The 19,082-nt window shown below is 40.5% G+C and overlaps 2 protein-coding genes across 4 annotated transcripts in view; one reads left to right on the forward strand and one right to left on the reverse strand.

The window, feature by feature from the left end:
• LOC109194524 (zinc finger protein 260) overlaps positions 1 to 18,107 on the reverse strand; it is a 41,121-nt gene extending 23,014 nt beyond the window's left edge. The window contains exons 1-4 of one of the 3 annotated variants that reach the window (XM_019347752.2): positions 17,819 to 18,101; positions 15,928 to 16,137; positions 15,207 to 15,458; positions 4,221 to 6,177 (exon numbers count right to left, since the gene is read on the reverse strand). In XM_019347752.2, the coding sequence (XP_019203297.1) occupies positions 4,469 to 6,177; positions 15,207 to 15,458; positions 15,928 to 16,137; positions 17,819 to 17,981 (2,334 nt within the window). In that variant the 5' untranslated portion in view covers positions 17,982 to 18,101 and the 3' untranslated portion in view covers positions 4,221 to 4,468. Of the gene's footprint in view, positions 1 to 4,220; positions 6,178 to 15,206; positions 15,459 to 15,927; positions 16,138 to 17,818 lie in introns of those variants that run through there. The other 2 variants (XM_025900318.1, XM_025900317.1) reach the window with 2 other exon arrangements.
• Positions 1 to 19,082, forward strand: part of LOC109195563 (tripartite motif-containing protein 16) — a 1,176,058-nt gene that overhangs the window by 706,163 nt on the left and 450,813 nt on the right. The window lies entirely within an intron of this gene.

Consider the following 19,082-nt stretch of genomic DNA (forward strand, 5'->3'; position numbering starts at 1 on the left):
TTCTTATGCAAATTGAAGGTGAGCAGTAAAAATGTGATGATTTGAGATTTACAGCATCAATGTCCATTCACTCTTAACAACAAGAGAGAGAGAGATTACAATGGCAACTAGTATCCCTGCAACATTCAAAGATGATGACCCAGCACTGCCTAGCAATATGAGACAGCTCAAGTGTTGGTGCCAGGTGGCCGGAGAGGGAGAGCGTGGCCCCAAATGCGAGACACATTACGGACTCAAGAATTGCTTTTCACTACTTTATTGTGTATTTACAATTATGGCAACGTGGTATCAGTCTAGGAGCTCTGGTTCTCCTGTGTGAGTGATAATGAGTGTCAGGGTAAAAGGCACTGCAACAGAGGACAGAAAAGTTAATGATTGGAGGGGAAATCTGAGTGAGTGAACAGGAGAAGACAACTTCTAATCTGTTTTCCAGGCATAATGGAAACCGGTGGGCAGGAGGACAGGCAGGTGAGACGGTGGAAATCTTTCTGTGTGGAGTTTGCATGTTCTCCCTGTGTTTGCGTGGCTTCCACCCACAGTTCAAAAACATGCATAGGATAGGTTAATTTAAAAACCTATAGGTGTGAATGTGAGTGCGAATGGTTGTCTGTCCCTGTATGTTAGCCCTGTGACAGACTGGCGACCTGTACCCCGCTCCTCGCCCTATGACAGCTGGGATAGGCTCTAGCGCCCCCCGCGACCCTGGAAAGGATAAGCGGAAGCGGATGGATGGAATGATGAGTTACAGGTGAGAAGAAAAGGACTGGGCTTCCACCATGGACAGATCACTCTTTTTGGCGGGGGAGAATAGCAGATCCCTGATTGCTGACACCAGAGCCATGACACATGGATTAAAAGAGAGATCTTCTGGTGACAATGAGAAGAATGTGTCAAATGATGGTCAAAGGGAAGAGGTAGAATCAATCAATCAATTAATTAATGGACTCACCCCAACCAAATAGAAAAGATGAAGCAACTGCAGGAGTTTTTAGTTGTTCAACAGAAGAGAAACGGACCAAACTATATAACAGTTGGAAGACGAAGCAGCCCAAACACTGGAGATGGTTCAAAGACAAGATCATCTTTGCAAAAACATTTAAAAAAAATTCACAGAAGGAATGCTGAAACATCAGGTGGCAGAGAAATGGTAAATAGACTGATTCTTATTTAACTCTTTTCCATTCTCTCGGACACCGTTTCTGAACATCAACAGTGAATGCTATTGAAGTCTTTAGAGATTCTACACTGTATGCTTGCTTTGCACAAGTCATGGCCACGCTGTTATGTTCTGAGATCTTTGTTTTCAGTGATGTCCAACATGACCACACCACCTGTCTATATGGCAAAGGAGGTTAATTACATATATCAAATTCACTAAAGATTTTGATACAAATTGGTGTTACTGAAGCCTCTGAGAGGGCGAGGTGTGTTATTTAACTGGATTGCATGGTGTTTTAAATTCATGTTGGGTACCTACTAATAAATTGTGGAGCGCATTAATAGGGCTTTGGAGCGTGATGTCACAGGGGTGGGCGTGGAAAGGATTTTGGCCCGATCCGCCATTTTCGGGGCCTAGCAAGTGAAAAGGGAGCGAAGGCACACACAACAGACATGGTTCGTATTTGCTGTGCGGTCGGCTGCAATGCTTGATCGCACGACCGGCAAGAGAATAAGCTTGAAAAGGGTTTATCTTTTCATTCTTTCCCAACCTGGAAGCAACATGAGGCAGCTCGTGTATCGATGTTACCAAACGAAGGCGTCTAGCCTGGATAGCAGCTGTGAGACGAGCTGATATCCAGCTCTCTTCCATCTCCAAATATCTGTTGGTGCTCCAGACATTTTCATTCCGGTAAGTTCTAAATATGTTCATATCACTCTTTATAGCCTATTAGTTTTATTCTCGATGCGCTTTGAGGTCATAGCAAATTAGTACAAACATCCTACTGAGTGATTTTGCAGAACTACCTTCTATTTATAGAGTTGCTAATTATTTGGCATTATTGCAGCAAACCAGCCTATGAAATGGATGAAACACATTGTGACTGGGTTCCAGCGCTACATAACGGACCTGCTTCAAACATACCACCATGCCAATCAGATTACTTCTTCCATGTGAGGGTGAAGAGGTGACCCTTCTGGATAAGATGGTGAAGGCTTGTTGAACAGTGTTGTAGTAAAACCAGGGAAAATGAAACTTGCTCCTGTTAAATATTCTTAAGTCTTTTGCTGTATAAATAGTGGGGGGGGGGGGGGGGGGGGTTCCAAAAGATACAGTAAATAATGTTAGTAGTGTGTGATATCATGTAAACACTGTCATGATTTTATGTAAACATTTTGTCTTTTGTAAACTATAAATGACATGGATTCTACATTGTAACTGATGTGATGTTCTATAAAGTGGTTTTAATAATAAAAAAGAGGCAAAAATTAGTTTGTTTCTTTATTCAATTTTTGAACAGTGGTACTCAGTCAGTACATATTCAGTAAATGCAAATTATTTACATGGCAGTGCACTTCAGGCATAAATCTAGACCCCTAGACAAAACATTATGGCATTATAGCAGTGACAACTCCTCCACAGTAGCAGGTGGGATTTTTCTTTTTTGAGGACGGCTCCTTTTACCTTTCACTACGGATGGTCTGTTTATGTTTTGATCAAGAGCCTTTTTTTGGGCAGCTGAAGAGGAGAAGTCTATCTTATGGCCAACCTCTGACTGTATCCAGTATGGAGGTTCATCTGTAACAGGCCTTGTGCCACGGATCAACACTGTTGCTTCTAGATTGGGTGCAGGTCTCCACGACTCCGGCCATACAGGTGCAGTGGGCGGCTTCAACCTTCCCTGTGATGCTCACAGTGACCCATGGCTGCAATGCTGTTCATTCAGTCTTTGAGAGTGCAGCACCTGAAACACACACAGACAAAGTTCAATTAAAGACAAGAACTATGAGCCAAGGCCGACATAAATGTGTTTTATCTACTTTATCATAAATGTAACAAAGTGTTTAGAAAGTTAGCACATACATGTAATTTTTCATTTCTTTATGTGTCCATCTATAGAACGCTGCATTTTATAGGGTAAATCTGCCTGTTCTCTGTCAGAAACCTGCCTGCAGAAAATGAACCTAAAGTATGTAATGCAAGGATGTAATCACTTTAGAGATGGAGAAAGCATAAAGTGACAATTATGAATCACTTAATATGATAAGGAGATTCTGCAGGTCATTAATCAATGTATAAAATTAAAATAAAATGTATTTTTAGTGACACAAGATACAAATATTGAAGCAAGATCTATAATTAGAATTATTTATAATAAATATGAATAAATCAGTGCAATTTCTTTAACCATAAAGAATAACTAAGTCCTTCAGGACAATGTCACATCAATGCACTGAACTCACTGTGTTATCCCGCTAACAGAGCCTCCACATGTTCTCACTGTAATTTCCCCTCATGAATGAATTTATGCTGCACTAATCTGAATGTTTGCAGGGAAATCAAACGCATTTCACACGCAGTACTCGAGCTGACTTACCTTTGTTTGAATGACAACTTGTACGCGCTGACTCCACAGATAAGGTACAAAAATATGTCAGGCTATAGCGGTTGCTCTTCAGGGTTTCTACTCCACGGCAGTGTTTCATACGGGTCCACATTTCCAATGCACGCAATTTTCTGCAAGTACCGCTGCTTCGCCTCTGGACGCAATCGGTCTCTATACCGTCCGTTTTCTTTGGAGCTGCTTTTAAGCATGATTCTTGTCGTCGTCGTTCCAACACTGTGTCTCTTTTGATTCGTAGACCCCGAAAATGGCGCCGCGCTCCGCGGCGTGACGTCAACTCCAAAGCCCTATAAAGTCCACTGTTATGTTTAATTGGCTAACGTAATCTAAAAATACCAACCGGTTTTCATGTCACTGATGATGGTATAGAAAAAGTCTTAGACATGCTCTTGGCATTGATGGAGTATGGTGGAGGACTTAGAAACTGAGGACGAGAAATAAAGAAGTCAGCATGATGAAGCTCCCCAAACATGTCAAATCTTTCTGGCCAGTTTAACAGCAGTTTGGAAGTACAGTTAGTTTTTCAAAGAGCAGCAGAATTGGATTGTGGGGTCGCAAATTTTAAAGGCTTTGCAGAATTTCTTCAGGCCGGAAAGATGTTGATTAAGGCTTTTGGAACACAATTTAAACCAAAAGACAAAAATCGCAGGAGATGAGTGAAGTTTGATGCCAACAATTTTATTGAGTTGTATTGGACCGAGACAGTTTTTCGCGTTCTCGTGTAAACACAGAAACTTAGCTTCCGAAAACCTTTTGAAAACAAATTTTTTCAAATGCTTAATTCCCGATGATCCAAACACTTTTTCTGTGTTCTACCATCACCCTTTTCTAAGAATGAAGCCTACCATGTAGCATGGTTTCCTATATACTTTTTCCAAGTGTACCGAAGACCTAAAATTTTCATCTCAGGTGCTACAACAATGTGACTTCTCACCTGTGTGAATTTGCATGTGTTCTTCCAAGCTTGACTTCATACCAAATCGTTTCCCACATGTGCTACAACAATGTGACTTCTCACCTGTGTGAATTAGCATGTGTCTATTCAAGATCGACTTCAGACCAAAGCTTTTCCCACAGGTGCTACAAGAATGCGGCTTCTCACCTGTGTGAATTAGCATGTGTCTATTCAAGATCGACTTCAGACCAAATCTTTTCCCACAGGTGCTACAAGAATGTGGCTTTTCACCTGTGTGAATTTGCATGTGTCTATTCAAGTGTGACTTCCGACTAAATCTTTTCCCACAGGTGCTACAAGAATGCGGCTTCTCACCTGTGTGAATTTGTATGTGTCTATTCAAGATCGACTTCAGACCAAATCTTTTCCCACAGGTGCTACAAGAATGCGGCTTTACACCTGTGTGAATTTGCATGTGTTTTTTCAAGCTTGACTTCAAACCAAAGCTTTTCCCACAGGTGCTACAACAATGTGACTTCTCACGTGTGTGAATTAGCATGTGTCTATTCAAGATCGACTTCAGACCAAAGCTTTTCCCACAGGTGCTACAAGAATGCGGCTTCTCGCCTGTGTGAATTTGCATGTGTCTATTTAAGTGTGACTTCCGACTAAATCTTTTCCCACAGGTGCTACAAGAATATGGCTTCTCACCTGTGTGAATTTGCATGTGTTCTTTCAAGTGTGACTTCAGACCAAATCTTTTCCCACAGGTGCTACAAGAATGCGGCTTTACACCTGTGTGAATTTGCATGTGTTTTTTCAAGCTTGACTTCAGACCAAATCTTTTCCCACAGGTGCTACAAGAATGCAGCTTTTCACCTGTGTGAATTTGCATGTGTCTATTTAAGTGTGACTTCCGACTAAATCTTTTCCCACAGGTGCTACAAGAATATGGCTTCTCACCTGTGTGAATTTGCATGTGTTCTTTCAAGTGTGACTTGTGACCAAATCTTTTCCAACAGGTGCTACAACAATATGGCTTCTCTCCTGTGTGAATTCTCACGTGAATTTTCAAATACATGAGGGAACTCCAATTTTTCCCACATATACTACAGCAACGTGGCTTCACACCTCTGTGAATTCGCATGTGTGTCTTCATATTTGATTTTACATTAAATCTTTTCCCACAGCTGCTACAGGAATATCGTTTTTCATTTGTATGGAATTCCATGTGTATTTTCAAATGTTCCTTCTGATTAAATATTTTCCCACAGGCGCCACAAGAATGTGACTTCTCACCTGTGTGAATTCGCATTTGTCTATTCAACTTTCTTGTTTTATTAATTTTTTTTCCAAAGGTGCTAGATAAACATGCCGTCTTTGAATTTTGAACTGTCAGGTCTGCTATTATTTGCTCAGACTTATTTCTGTGCGAATTTTCATCCTTGTTTTCATCCTGATCCATGTCAGGAGAGTTGTTAGAAAGGAGCTGGTCACTGCTTGGTTTTGGTTCACTGTGGTCACTTTCTTCATGAGATGGAAAAGTTGCAGTCGCCTGCTTTCGTGCAAGTGGTTTTCCCTCTTCAGTGGTACTGAGTTCCTCCTGTTCCTCTTTAATCTGTGAAGGATCCTCCTGGTGTAGACTGGAGTTATTCTCCTGGTTACAGACCTGCTGATTTGTGCGCCCCTCCTCATCCTTACAGTCACATTGTGGAAGATCTGAAGCAACAGATTAAAAAAAAACATACATTTGAAAAATTACAAGTTAACCATAGCCATTAACAGGTCTCCACATGGTAAGCATGTCGCACAGATATACCAATGAAAGGCATGTTGGGGGGAGAAGCTGTTTTGCTGAGAACACTCCTGTTGTGTGATCAATTTAAGTTTGGAATTGTATATTCCAAACAGCAGAGCATAAATATTTAACTACATTTATCCCAGTCCGAAATCTATTTAAATTATTATTTTCATTCCATGCTGCAGACGATACCTGGAATTCTTTAAATTGACCGAAAAAATGAAAATCCATGAGGTGGAAACTTTAAACTCAAACACTTCACTTCTTGCTTTCTGCTCAGTTTTTGTATCATTCAATGGTGGAAATCTAATTCATGTAAATAAAAAGATAACCATACATCAGGGGCGATCTCAAAACAACACAAAAAAGTATCTGTAGGAAAAACTACGAGATTCTCATAAATTTTACTCTGTTGGATTTTGTGTGTTATCAAGTGACTGTGGAGTTTTTGTTTCAATGTGCATGTCTCATCTCAGTAAATATCTGAAACTGGTTCAACTGATTTAAACTGTGGCGTTGAATCTCAGATATGTGATATTAGGGCAGGGCGATATGGCCAAAAATATGTATCACGATATATATTTTAAAATTTGCGATAATGATATAATTGACGATATAATTTCCGCGAGACAAAATACAACTCCACAACTTTACTAGCGCAAAAAAAACCCCCATCCATTTATTTTACTTAAACAAACAGCTGGTTTTTTATGTGCATTAAAGCTATATAAACATTTAACAGTGGAAATGCAAATTCCTTGATGAAAGTTTAACCAAAAGGCATTTCCAGTAGAAATGGGCTGACATATCCTGAGCATAACCATGTATAATATCCACTGAAGTTAAAAAGAGGTGCTTTGCAACATGAAACTGCAGTGTGCCAAATAAAAATGTCAAATACAATAAAAACGTTTTCGGACCATAAGGCGCACGGGATTATAAGGCACATTAAGCGAAACAAAGCAGTCAGATAAATCAAACTTTATTCAACTCATTCTTCTTGCTTCCTCCACTTCTGTACCACTGATTCATTAATGCTGTATTCTATCACAGCTGCTCTATTCCCATGTTGTTGCAGTATATTAATAACTAACCTCGTATTTTGGATGGATTATCTCAGTTGTTCTCCTGACTGAAGTTTGGTCCATTTACAGCATCCGGCCATAGGATTGCATTTGTCTCTAACCATCAGGAACCTTCACGTTAATGTTTATCGAGTGGAAAAGTGTGAGCGTTCATCCTGAAGCTTCACTGTTTGTTATGCTAACACAGCTGTGTCGCTAGCGATCACGTAGCACATCATTATATACCACCTAGCCGAACTTCAGTAACCCTACAAACGTCAGTGCTGTGTAGTTTCCTGTCTTCATTTATGTTGGAAGTGATAGTAGAGCTGTACGTTTGAATTTTTTCAGAAATCTCTGTCAGAACATGCTATATCATGCTTAGGTAACTAGCGAAACTAGCGATCTAACTTCCGCTAGCTTCCAACTCCGTTAAATGTAATGAATTCTGTTTTCATGGATGCCTGGATGTTAAACATTATAGTTACACCTGGTAAAGCATCAATGGTGATCGTTTTATTAAAGATGAAAGAATTTAGACAGTTTTTAACTGTCAGTGATGTTCGTTTGACTTCGGGACCATAAAGGACGGAGTTTAGGACCCAGATTGCTCCCAGATTTACGAGCACCTTAGTCCAACAAATACGGTAATAATGACGGCCCGCTTGCATGTTCTACAAAAAAAAAAAGTGCTTTGTTGTGTATCTGACGGACCAACACCAAACCAGTTAAGTTGCACCATTTTTACAAACCAATTCTGGTTCATCCGTTTCACTCAACAATCTGCTTTCCCCATTCTCATTCTCCGTTGCCGCCGTGGTTTTTCGCCACTGCGCATAAGCGTTTTACCCATATTCTATCGCGATATTTCATTTTCTTATCGTTGCCTAGCATTGTACCGGTATTACCGTGAACGGTGTAATATGGCCCAGCCCTACGTGATATCAAATAATATAAACAGACTATCCACGATGTGAAAATAAAAACAATATATAATCGGTCTGTGAAGGTTCTCAGTCATCCAGTTCATCGTGGTCTATGGAGCTTGGAAAGAAAAGCGTCTGGACTTCTTTAAGTTGCTTGAAGACGTTTCACCTCTCATCCGAGAAGCTTCTTTAGTTCTAGGGTCAAATGGTGGAGAGATCCACATTTAAGCCCTGTGGGAGTGTGCCCCCGAGAGCGACAAAAGGACCCCCTAATGATCCTCTACCTAATCACATGAGCTAAGGTGTGAAAACGGGTGTAGGTCACAATCAGCCAGGGTTTCGGGTCAACTCATTGTGAAACCTAACCCCACCCTATCATGTGATTTCCTGAGGTCAGATGGCCCAGGATGTGAGTGGGAGTTAAGGCGTCTGGGAAGGGATCTCAAAACTGGATTATACATGGCAGACAGTTGGTGTCATAAGCCACCGACTCTGTTCAAAGATGGTCGCTCACAGTGGATATAAATGGCCTCTTTTACTCCTCTTTCAAACCATCTGTCAAACCATCTGTCCTCTCTGTCCAAAATGTAAACATTGGCATCCTTGAAAAAGCGACCTTTGTCCTTTAGATGCAGATGGACTGCTGAGTCATGTCCTGTGGAGGTGGCTCTTCTATGTTGTGCCATGCACTTGTGAAGTGGCTGTTTGGTCTCTCCAATGTAGAGGTCTAGGCATTCCTCACTACACTGTAAAGCATACACTACATTGTTAAGTTTGTGTTTAGGAGTTTTGTCAAACTTAACAATGTTAAGTTTGTTAAGGCGCTTTTTTTTAATGTCTGATACAGATATCATTAATTTGGATATCAGATGATACCAATATGAATCTGATGTAGTGTATTTTATAATCAATAAAACTTTTTTAAATATCTTGCTGCCTTTCGTACAAGTTCATACTGAAATTTTAAAAAACACAAAACACTAAAACTAGGGCTGCTCGATTATGGCAAAAATGATAATCACGATTATTTTCACTGAAATTGAGATCTCGATTATTTGACGATATTTATTTAACAATAACAATGTATTGAATAATAGCTTTAAAGATTGTCAAAAAATAATATAAAATAGTGTGCAAATACTGATTACAGTGCAAATGTTTGCAATATAAAAAATAAATGAAAAATGTAAACATCTATGTTTAGTGAACTTCAAAATACTGCACAATATTTGATCCACGTCTGACTCCGCGAACCCATAATGTTTCCACCAATGTTTCCTCAAATATTTCATGTGTCTGAGCGAACACAAAAACTCCCTGAGCGATCCCTTGGACCACTGTGAATGACATCAGACGTGTGCACTGTGGTCACGCCAGCATCGAATCCATCCAAGTTACATGGTTTATTAAAATAATCAAATTACAGCATTTACATTTCTGTTAGACTACTTTTAATTAACTGCTTTAGCCCACTTACAATGAAAATTTAAAAAATCCTGTTCATGACCTGTGTAGTATGTTAACACTATTGGAAGTAAAAATAACTTGAACTCCAATTTTGAAAACACAACTTTCTTTCTTTCTTTTTTTTTTTTCATAAAGCTCTGACTTGTATTATGAGTCTGAGTCTGTGGTCTGGGAGAGAGTCCTGTAACTCTGTCTGCCAAATACAGTATATAATGACCAATGTTGGGCAATTAATTATATAGTTACTACTTCAAAAAAGTAACTCAGTTTGGCAAACAACAAAGTTTTTTGCAGCTATTTTTTTTTAAAATGCAGCCAAGGCGTTTTTTTAAATAAACATTTCAAACTATTTACAGAACAATCAGCTGTTCTGCATCAAATCTGATGCCACACAAATTATTTGTGCCACTCCGAAAAACAATTTCTGTCCCCTTTGAGATAAAGGAGAACAACAGCCTGATACCTGCAGGCCTGACAACAGGAGATGTATCACTCCTGTAACACCTGTAACATTCAGCAGTCGCCTCATTGTTCTGACACACACAACAAAACTATTGACTACACTACACACTAACTACACACTAACTACACAAGATTTGCGCTAAACGTCCCAAATCTCTCACATCTCAGAACACCGCCGTCACTCCTAAAACTTCCCCCCGTTTCTTAACAACTAGATGCCACGTTGCCATATCATTTTTTGACTGGTCGACACGGTACTTTTTTCGACCAATAGGAAAGGGTTGGGGGTTTTTTGGTTTTGTTTTTGCTCACAGGCGGAGAGTGCTTTCGAGCGGTTTCCTTATAAAACGCTGTTTTTGCCGTTTCTTCCCGCAGTAAATATAAACAACGATAGTATTCAGGAAGAAAACCAAACATTGCATATATTTTTATCATAACTCTGGTTTTACGTGTCCTATCAACACAATTTAAAAACTGGTATAAAGTCCACACTTTTTCCGTCAATTGTTCCGTCTGTCCTGCTCACATCTCCAAAAGTTGTACACGTTGTCATTAACGTGGCTTCACTGCACATCAGCCACGCCGCTTTGCTAGCTAAAACACCGGTGTCGGCACATAAGGACGCTGTCATAGCCTGTCAACAACGTTGATTGGCTGCGTATATACTAATGTGAATCGCATTATTGGCTGGACTATACTATAGGATAAGGTGGCATCGTTCTAATCCCATACAGGAGCAGCCAGTCACTTACTGACTAACACTGCAAAACAGAATTGTTAAAGTTTTAATTTAGGTTAGATTTTTTTTGTGCGCAACGCAGATTTTCTGTGTGCAGAGACCGTGCCAGCAGTGCGCAATTGCGCACGTGCGCAGCTTAGAGGAAACATTGGTTTCCACACCACTGAAGTCGTTTTACCTCTTTTCAACCAACGGCATTCTTTCTTCAGCAGCCATTATCCTCTCCTCTCCAAATAACTTCTGCTTAACTTTCCGAGCTTCCCTCGGGTCCTCTTAATTGTTGTGACGCGTGTTCGAAACGCAGAGAGGTACGCTCGATTTGCCACACGGAGCAGCGCGAGAGTAAAGCACGAGGGAGGTGCTAATAATCGGCTCAGTCATTTTTAATGATCGTTGAAAACCCACATCGTAATCGAGATCAAAATTCGATTAATTGAGCAGCCCTAACTAAAACTATTCTGTTATACCTTTATGCAAAAAAATTAATATCAATTCAATCAAACCTTTATTTGTCACATGCAAGTATGCACCTGCAGTGAAACTGGACCCCCCCCCCCCCACACCACACCACACCACACCACACATACATAGCACAAACATCACATTGGAAGACAGGTAGGAGACAGGTAGTAATTGGAAGAACAATGAAATGTACAATACAATGGGCAAGTGGAGGATGAAGAAAAAGAGACCTGTACTCATGCTGGGCTCCTTTTGGGAGGTCAGCATGAGAACCACATGACAAGCAACGGGGGTGGGTAAGGGAGTGAGAAGTGAGCCGATGTAGACACAGCCATCTTGCCAAGCAGCTATTAATCCAGCACTGGGCCCAGACCCGCCGTCTGACCTTGGCCTTGGAGATAAGTGTTTAAAGGTGTTTGGAGTCCAGGATGGAGACGAAGAGTCTAAACACTCTGTGATCAGGGAAGCATTTTGTTGTTCAGCTCCAGCCTTGAGACCACGGCTGGCGCTGATATGGTAGCCACATGAAATGATGGTGGTTTCCTTTAGTGCGAACAACTGCATGTCAATTTTACAGTCGATCTAAATGTCCATCACTGGTCTTTCAATCTCCTGTTGGAGAGGAGTGAGCTTCTCCAAGATGTTATCAATTTTGCGCTCAAAGAGCATAGTCTGAGTACTCACGACAGCTTCGAGCTTCTCCAACATCTTATCCGTGCTGGGTTCAATGAGCACATTTTGAGAAGTCACGACTAGTCCCATCATTTCAATCACAGCAGGGAGCTTTGTGGGGTTTTGAACAGCCGTTTCCGCTTTCTTTAATTTTTGATAAGCCAGGGCCAAGCCAGCTCCGATCAGCAAGAACCCTGATATCATGGTTCTGAAAAGCTAGGTGTCTTCAATGTCCTTGATTGACAGTCCCGCCAGGCACATGACCCTCCAGTTCCTCGACCCGTCCATCGTGTATCCAGCAGGGAACGTCCCTCCCGGACATTCGGGCTCTTCCGAACCCAGGCTTCTCGTTGAGAAGAGGGTGTCAATTGCATTCAGGGACCACTTGATCAAATCCATAATCCTCTTTTAGGTTTTAGAGAACAGGCCGTGAAAGTCTTCCAGAGTAAAAAGTATAAGTAGACAAGACTAACCAAGGACATGAGAAGCCAAGCAGGAAAGATAAGGAAGAGGGAGAAAAGTGCGACCGCCTTTGTCAAGAGCCAAAAGAGCATTCATTCCCTGAAAAAAATACACTGCACCCAAAATATTTCATAGTTCAGCAATGCTGATCAACATAATAAACTTAAACCTACACCATCCTCTCTATTCTGGTTGTAGGAGCCATTTTTGGGTTTATACCTTATGTTGCCGCTAGAGGTCACCTTTTTCTGTTTTCATATGGCTGGTTCATATAAAGGTATTTAAGGTAGACGCACATAATCGGTGTCAGGTGTGTTGTTAATTGTAAGAAGGCAAACAGTTTGTGACCGCTGCGCTGTTATGTTAAAATCTTGTTGGAATAAACACCAAAAAGGACAAGATGAGAACTGCTGAAGTTATTGGACAGTTTAATTAATTCATGCATACCAGTGACATCGCGTCACCCCCGTTAACAAGATTACGAGATTATTAACATTCACATAATTATTTATTAAAAGCTAGACATGTTGAATGACAATAAGAAAGAAAAGTATTTCTTTGTGCCCCCTTTTCCCTGTTAGTGCCCCAGCTGGCCCCCTGGCAAAACTAGACCCGCCCCTGCACAGTTACCAGCTGTCAGCTTCGTAGAAAAGGATCCTGGTTTAGAAAGTAATATTAAAGAAATTCTAACAACAGCTTAGCAAGCTTAAACGTGCCGCTGTTGTTTATCCACTGGTTTCCTCTTTCTGGCGTAAAGTGGGTAATAAACAAACAAAAGAAACAGGACTCGTGACAAAAAACCCGATCATTGACCAGTTTCATGATTGATGTAGCAACAGGAGAGGGAGAGAGAGAAAGAGGCAGTCGCTCCACATATCGGTTGTTAAGTTAAACGTGGGAATGCTTTACAAAGATTCAGAGTAGAACTTACACACTTGCTTTACTTCTCTGGTATAGCTTTCTCTGAGATGAAATGCAGGTTTGGCAGCGAGGCTCCAAATGCTCAACCAGAACGCCGACAGGTCTTGCGCGCCACAGCCGCTCTATCATGTGACGCATACTGCTCCGACGTGCTAAGGTCATGAGCTGGGTCACGCCATGTCGCAAGTTTTGTGAGGTGCTTTTGTGATATTTATTGGATCGGATTACATTTTTTATTTCTCTCCGATATCCGATCCAGTAATTTAGGTCAGTATCGGACCGATACCGATACGTAATATCAGATCGGTCCATCCCTATTACAGACATTCATCAACAGCTGCCTCCAACAAGTCCTCTGCTCTGTTGACCAGAAAAGATTACAAACTGTGGACAAGAACAAACTAGGAACCAATAGCAATACCAATCCTGAAAAGAAAGTATTGTTGGATTGGCCTCACCCTCAGAAGTCCACCAATAACATCACTACACAGGCCTTGTGCTGGAATCCAAAGGGACAGAAGAAGAAAGAAAGATCCAGAAACACATGGCACAAGGACACAACTATCATAGTGTTGTGTGGTTTGTTAAAAGCGTAGTTTCAAATTGATATTACATTTTTAAATTGATCGTTCAGCCCTGATGGGGATAATTATTTTATCCTCAAAAGGTTCAGTGGATGTACTCAGTCATAATGTACAGGGGCGCCTCCAGAATTTTTTCATGTGGGTGGCCATATGGGGGCTACTGAAAACATTGAGGTGGCACACCAAAAGCATAATTTAACGTTTTGTTTTTGTTTTTTTATATGATTTTGTCAAATATAGGCCACTTGAAAAATGTGGCCAAAAAAAGAAAGAAAAGAATCACATGCCTATTCATTTCCTGTTATTAAATGTGATATTGCCTAGTTTGTCCCTCGCAGCTGCAGCTCGTGAGGGACAAACAAAGTGACAATGCGAATGACAAAAAATGTATATGCAGGAATAAATAACAAGGTAATGTTTCAACTCATTGTAGGGAGGCTTCCTCTCTCTTGGGCTCAAGTTTATTACAGTTATGACCAACATAGGACAGTCCTGACAGGGGCGACACTGGGAGGGCTAGACATTTTGGCTCTTAGAATATTACTTCAGTTTCCTTATTGCAGTTGGTGCTTAGAATCGTCATGTGTCTCTATAACCCTGGACCCAGTGCAGGTGGTGGGAGACAGAAGGACTCTGGCCAAAATAACATCTCTGATGGACAGAGTCTCCCACCCCATGCATGGAAATGTTGCTGAACTGCAGAGCTCCTTCAGTGACAGACTGCTGCATCCTAGATGCATGAAGGAGCGTTTCCGCAGGTCCTTCCTCCCTGCAGCTGTCAGACTGTGCAATCAGAACTGCTCCCAACAAACATAGATGTTTACATCAGCACTGTAACTGCAATAAGTTAATTAACCGATTCGCACTACAACCTGGTTTGCCTCTTATCTGTAGTTATTTATATTTAATTTAATAACTGTACAGTACTCTCTGTATATAGTAACCATATTCCTTAATGTAAATATGTAAGAAAAATTGTGTATGTTTCTGTTCTGTGTCCTGTGTACTGTTTGTTTGTATATGTGTCTTTTTGGCTGCTGTTACAACCAAATTTCCCCTTGTGGGACAATTAAAGGATTATTCTAATCTTCTATTCTATTCTAACATATCTCTGAGGTATGATTAGGATCCAACATGAGTTAGATTCAGTTTTGTATTAAGAAATCTATCTATTAAGGTTTTGCATACCTATTCTGTGCAACTCTACTTCAGGGTTCCACATGATGCCCAGCTGCTGCCTGGTCCAGATGGTGATGCCTTTGGTTTCCTGCTTCAGTGCAAGCTGCTCTTCTTCCTGATTGATGGAGATTTCCTCTTGTTCCTCTTTAGTCTGTGGAGGATCTTTGTCCTGTTGGTCCAGACTGGAGTTCCTCTCCTGGCTACAGACCTGCGGGTCATCCAGATCCTCATTTTCCTTACAATCATGTTGCTGTGGGAGGTCTTGACGGACACAACACACAAGAAAAAAGTTACACTGTGAGCATGTCTCTCAGGTATGTGAGCGATATTTAAGGTGCACAAGTGTTTTAAATATTATCTCTCATGCGGTGAACAGCAAAGAATTCTGTTTACATGCAGAAAGTCATCATTTATGAGGCGTACAACTTGGTTCTTGTGGCTAATGAGCCACATTTTTCATTGTCTCAATGTTTTTCCTATATTCTGAGTACAGTTCTGCGTCAACTTGACTTAAATCTATATGGAGGAAATGTTTGTTTTTTATCACACAAACACAAGATTTTAAACCCAGTTTTTATTTTACTGTGCTAACAGAAAAAACGTCTTCAGTGAGGTAGTATGCCAGACGGTAATACATGCCACGTGTCTTTATGATGTCATCACGTGATGTTTTGATATGAGTCATATTCATCTCTGTATTATGAAATCTCTATATTACAGTTTTACATACCTACTGTGGTCTGCTTTACTCCAGATTTCCACAACACATGCAGCTCTTCTCCAGTCCACACATTAATGTCTTCAACCTCCTGTTCAAGCTGCTCTCCTTCCTCACTGCTGCACATTTCCTCCTGTTCCTCTTTAGTCTGTGGAGGCTCTGGGTCCTCCTGGTTGAGACTGGAGCTCCTCTCCTGGTCACAGAACTGCTGATCATCCAGACCTTCATCAACAAAGGGACACAAGAAAATAGTGACTAATGTGATGATAAGAAAGATAAAGAAGGATGAAAAGGGGTCACCTATTGAGAATTTAGCTTGTGGTTTCACAGTCTCTTGCATTCTTGCAGATGTTGCCACAGAAACATTCACTCATAGTCATTTGTTCATTGGGTGATGTTGATAACTTTACAGCTGTCTGGGGTCTAATTTTTAGATTTGACTGCCAGTGATCATCACACACTGTGAATAAACAAACAAATCAACAGCAGCATGATCTGAATATGATCATGAAAGCTTAAAGTATTTTATGACGGCAGGTAAGATATGCTATTAATGCTAATCTTTTAACATTTTACTAATAAATAAACACTCACTGGTTACTTAATAATGTACATATTGCTAATACTAGATTGGAGCCCCTTTCGTCCTCAGAGCTGACTTAATTCTTTGCGGAGATTCAGCAAAGTGATGGAAACGTTCCTCAGATATTTGTGGTCTATATTGACCGGAGAGCTCCACACAGCTGCTGCATATCTGTCAACTTCACATCCATGATGCAATTCCACCACATCCAAAGGTGCTCTATTGGATTGATAGCTGGTGACTCTGGAGACCACCCGAGTACAGTGAACTCACTGTCATTTTAAGGGCACTGCATATTTAGTCTTTTTCGGACTACTCTCTGTAAATCATACAGATGTTTGTGCTGGAAATTTAAACAGATCAGCAGTTTCTGAAACACTCAGATCAGCCAATGTGGCACCAACACCCACACCACGATCAAAGTGATTTCAATCACCGTCACTGATCGCTACATGCTGAAATGCATGGGCTGCTGCCATCTGAGTGGCTGATTACATTTTGGATTAAAGAGTAGCTGAACAGGTGTACCTAACAAAGTGGCCGTAAGTATGTTTACATAGATGCAGTGTTAGGGAGTAATGGCATACATGTACCGGCGTTATGCATTTAAAATACAAAACATGAGAAACTCAAGCAAAACATGCAATAAGAGACTCTAATGCAAGTGTCCCGGTAATGTTGGTGGCTTACACAATGGACCCAGCAAAAAAAGCTGCTCTCTGCTCTAAAAGTTTCACCTCCAACCTAAAGAAACATCTGGAAGTAAGTTCTACTTAAAAGACTAAGACCAAAATCTCATATCCCAATATAAGACATTTCTCATGATTATTTGCAACTAGCAGGTTATTAATGTTATCCATCAAGTCTAACCGCCTGAAGTCTATGAACAAACCTTAGCTCACGCCAGCTAACAATGTTAGCTCGGTGGTGAGTAGCCTCCATTAATAGTAATAAATCACACAGCAATAGTACATTCATGTAGTTTTAATAAGCATGACAATATATCAAGTAATCCAAAGTATTCAGAATACGTTACAAACATTGAGTAACTTAACGGAATACGTTACAAACCCCATTTTGGGCCATGTATTCTGTAATCTGTAGTGGAAAACAATTTAAAAGTGATCTTCTCAACACTCCATAGATGTAACTGTGGTGTAATATTATTTTAAATCAATGTATTTATTCTCTACTGATTATCAAATGTCAGAGCTCTGTTTTCTATCCTCACATTCCAAATGCTTCCAAAGCACCTCCAGGAATTGTCCACATGCCCACGTGAATCACACGCAACCCCCACACCTTCACAGATTTACACACCTGTATTGTGTGACTTTATCCCAGGTCTGATATCAAGCAGTCTTAGCTGACGGATCTCCTCCTCATAGCGGACGATCGTTTTTTCAAACTTTGATAAGATTTCTTCTGCAGCAGTAGTTAACCTCTCCTTGATAAACTCTCTCAGATGCTGAACTGAAGACATTATTGCAACAACAACCGATACCGCCAAACCAACGTCTCCAACCTTAACTCGGGATCGCGATAGAATTTCTGAGTGGCGCCATTGCCGCTATTCTTCTTCTGTTGTACTTACGGTAGACTGGAGATACCAAAGGCGTAACACTGCCCTCATCAGGTCAGTCCAACAAAAATCGAATCCTGACATAAAGTCTGGTACTTGATTTAACCATGGTACTTTAACCATAAATTCTGGATAAAGAATTTATGGTTCCCAATGATCCAAGTTGAAGAATGACTGTAATGCCCATCTCTCACAATTCACTATGCTTAAGGTCTCATTCTGGGGACCATCAAAACATGCTTTTCTGACTTACATGCCTCACATCACACTGTTCCTTCATTTTCATCACAGCTGTAGTAAAGTACGGATGCTTTGTTGATAGTAAGGACAAAAAACATATAAAATAAGTCATTTTTTAAAAAAACATTTTATCTGATTTTTAATGTGTTCAAGTTAAACAATGCTGCTTGGTGATTCTGTGTCCCAGATGTTTGTTCTTATCAACAATCCTGTTCTGTTTTAAAAACTCAGATTCTCTCAGACTATTTATATTTTTGGCATGAGATTATTAGTGATATCCTGGAATAAAGAGAAGAAAATACTTTGATTTAGGTTTGATTTATTGGAAAAACCTTTAGTTTGTTCCAAGACTCCTGATTTCTCTGGTACGGTGCATGAAGAGGAAGTGATAACAATTACAGTATACAAATACATTAATATGAATATCCTACACACGTTCTAAATTTCAATTTTCACATGGAGCAAATGATCATGGACTATTAGAATAAGGCTGTTATTTAATTGTGGTCACCTCTTCCCCTCTGATAATAACAGCTGTTTGTGTGCTGTGTTTGGATCCAGTGTGATTTTACATGAATATTTTAAGAATCCAGCTCTGGTCTTTGGCTCTGGTGGATCTGACAGTAAAACATCCACTTCAGTGACTGTCAGTGAGATGTTTGTCCATTCCTCTCTCAGAATGTCCTGTAGTTTATCTCTGACCTCTGACACAGCTGCTGTCACATCCTCAAAGTAGCTCAGAGGACGGATATTGATGCTGGA

This window comes from Oreochromis niloticus, linkage group LG18, assembly GCF_001858045.2.
Source record: "Oreochromis niloticus isolate F11D_XX linkage group LG18, O_niloticus_UMD_NMBU, whole genome shotgun sequence".
Taxonomy (NCBI): Eukaryota; Metazoa; Chordata; class Actinopteri; order Cichliformes; family Cichlidae; genus Oreochromis; species Oreochromis niloticus.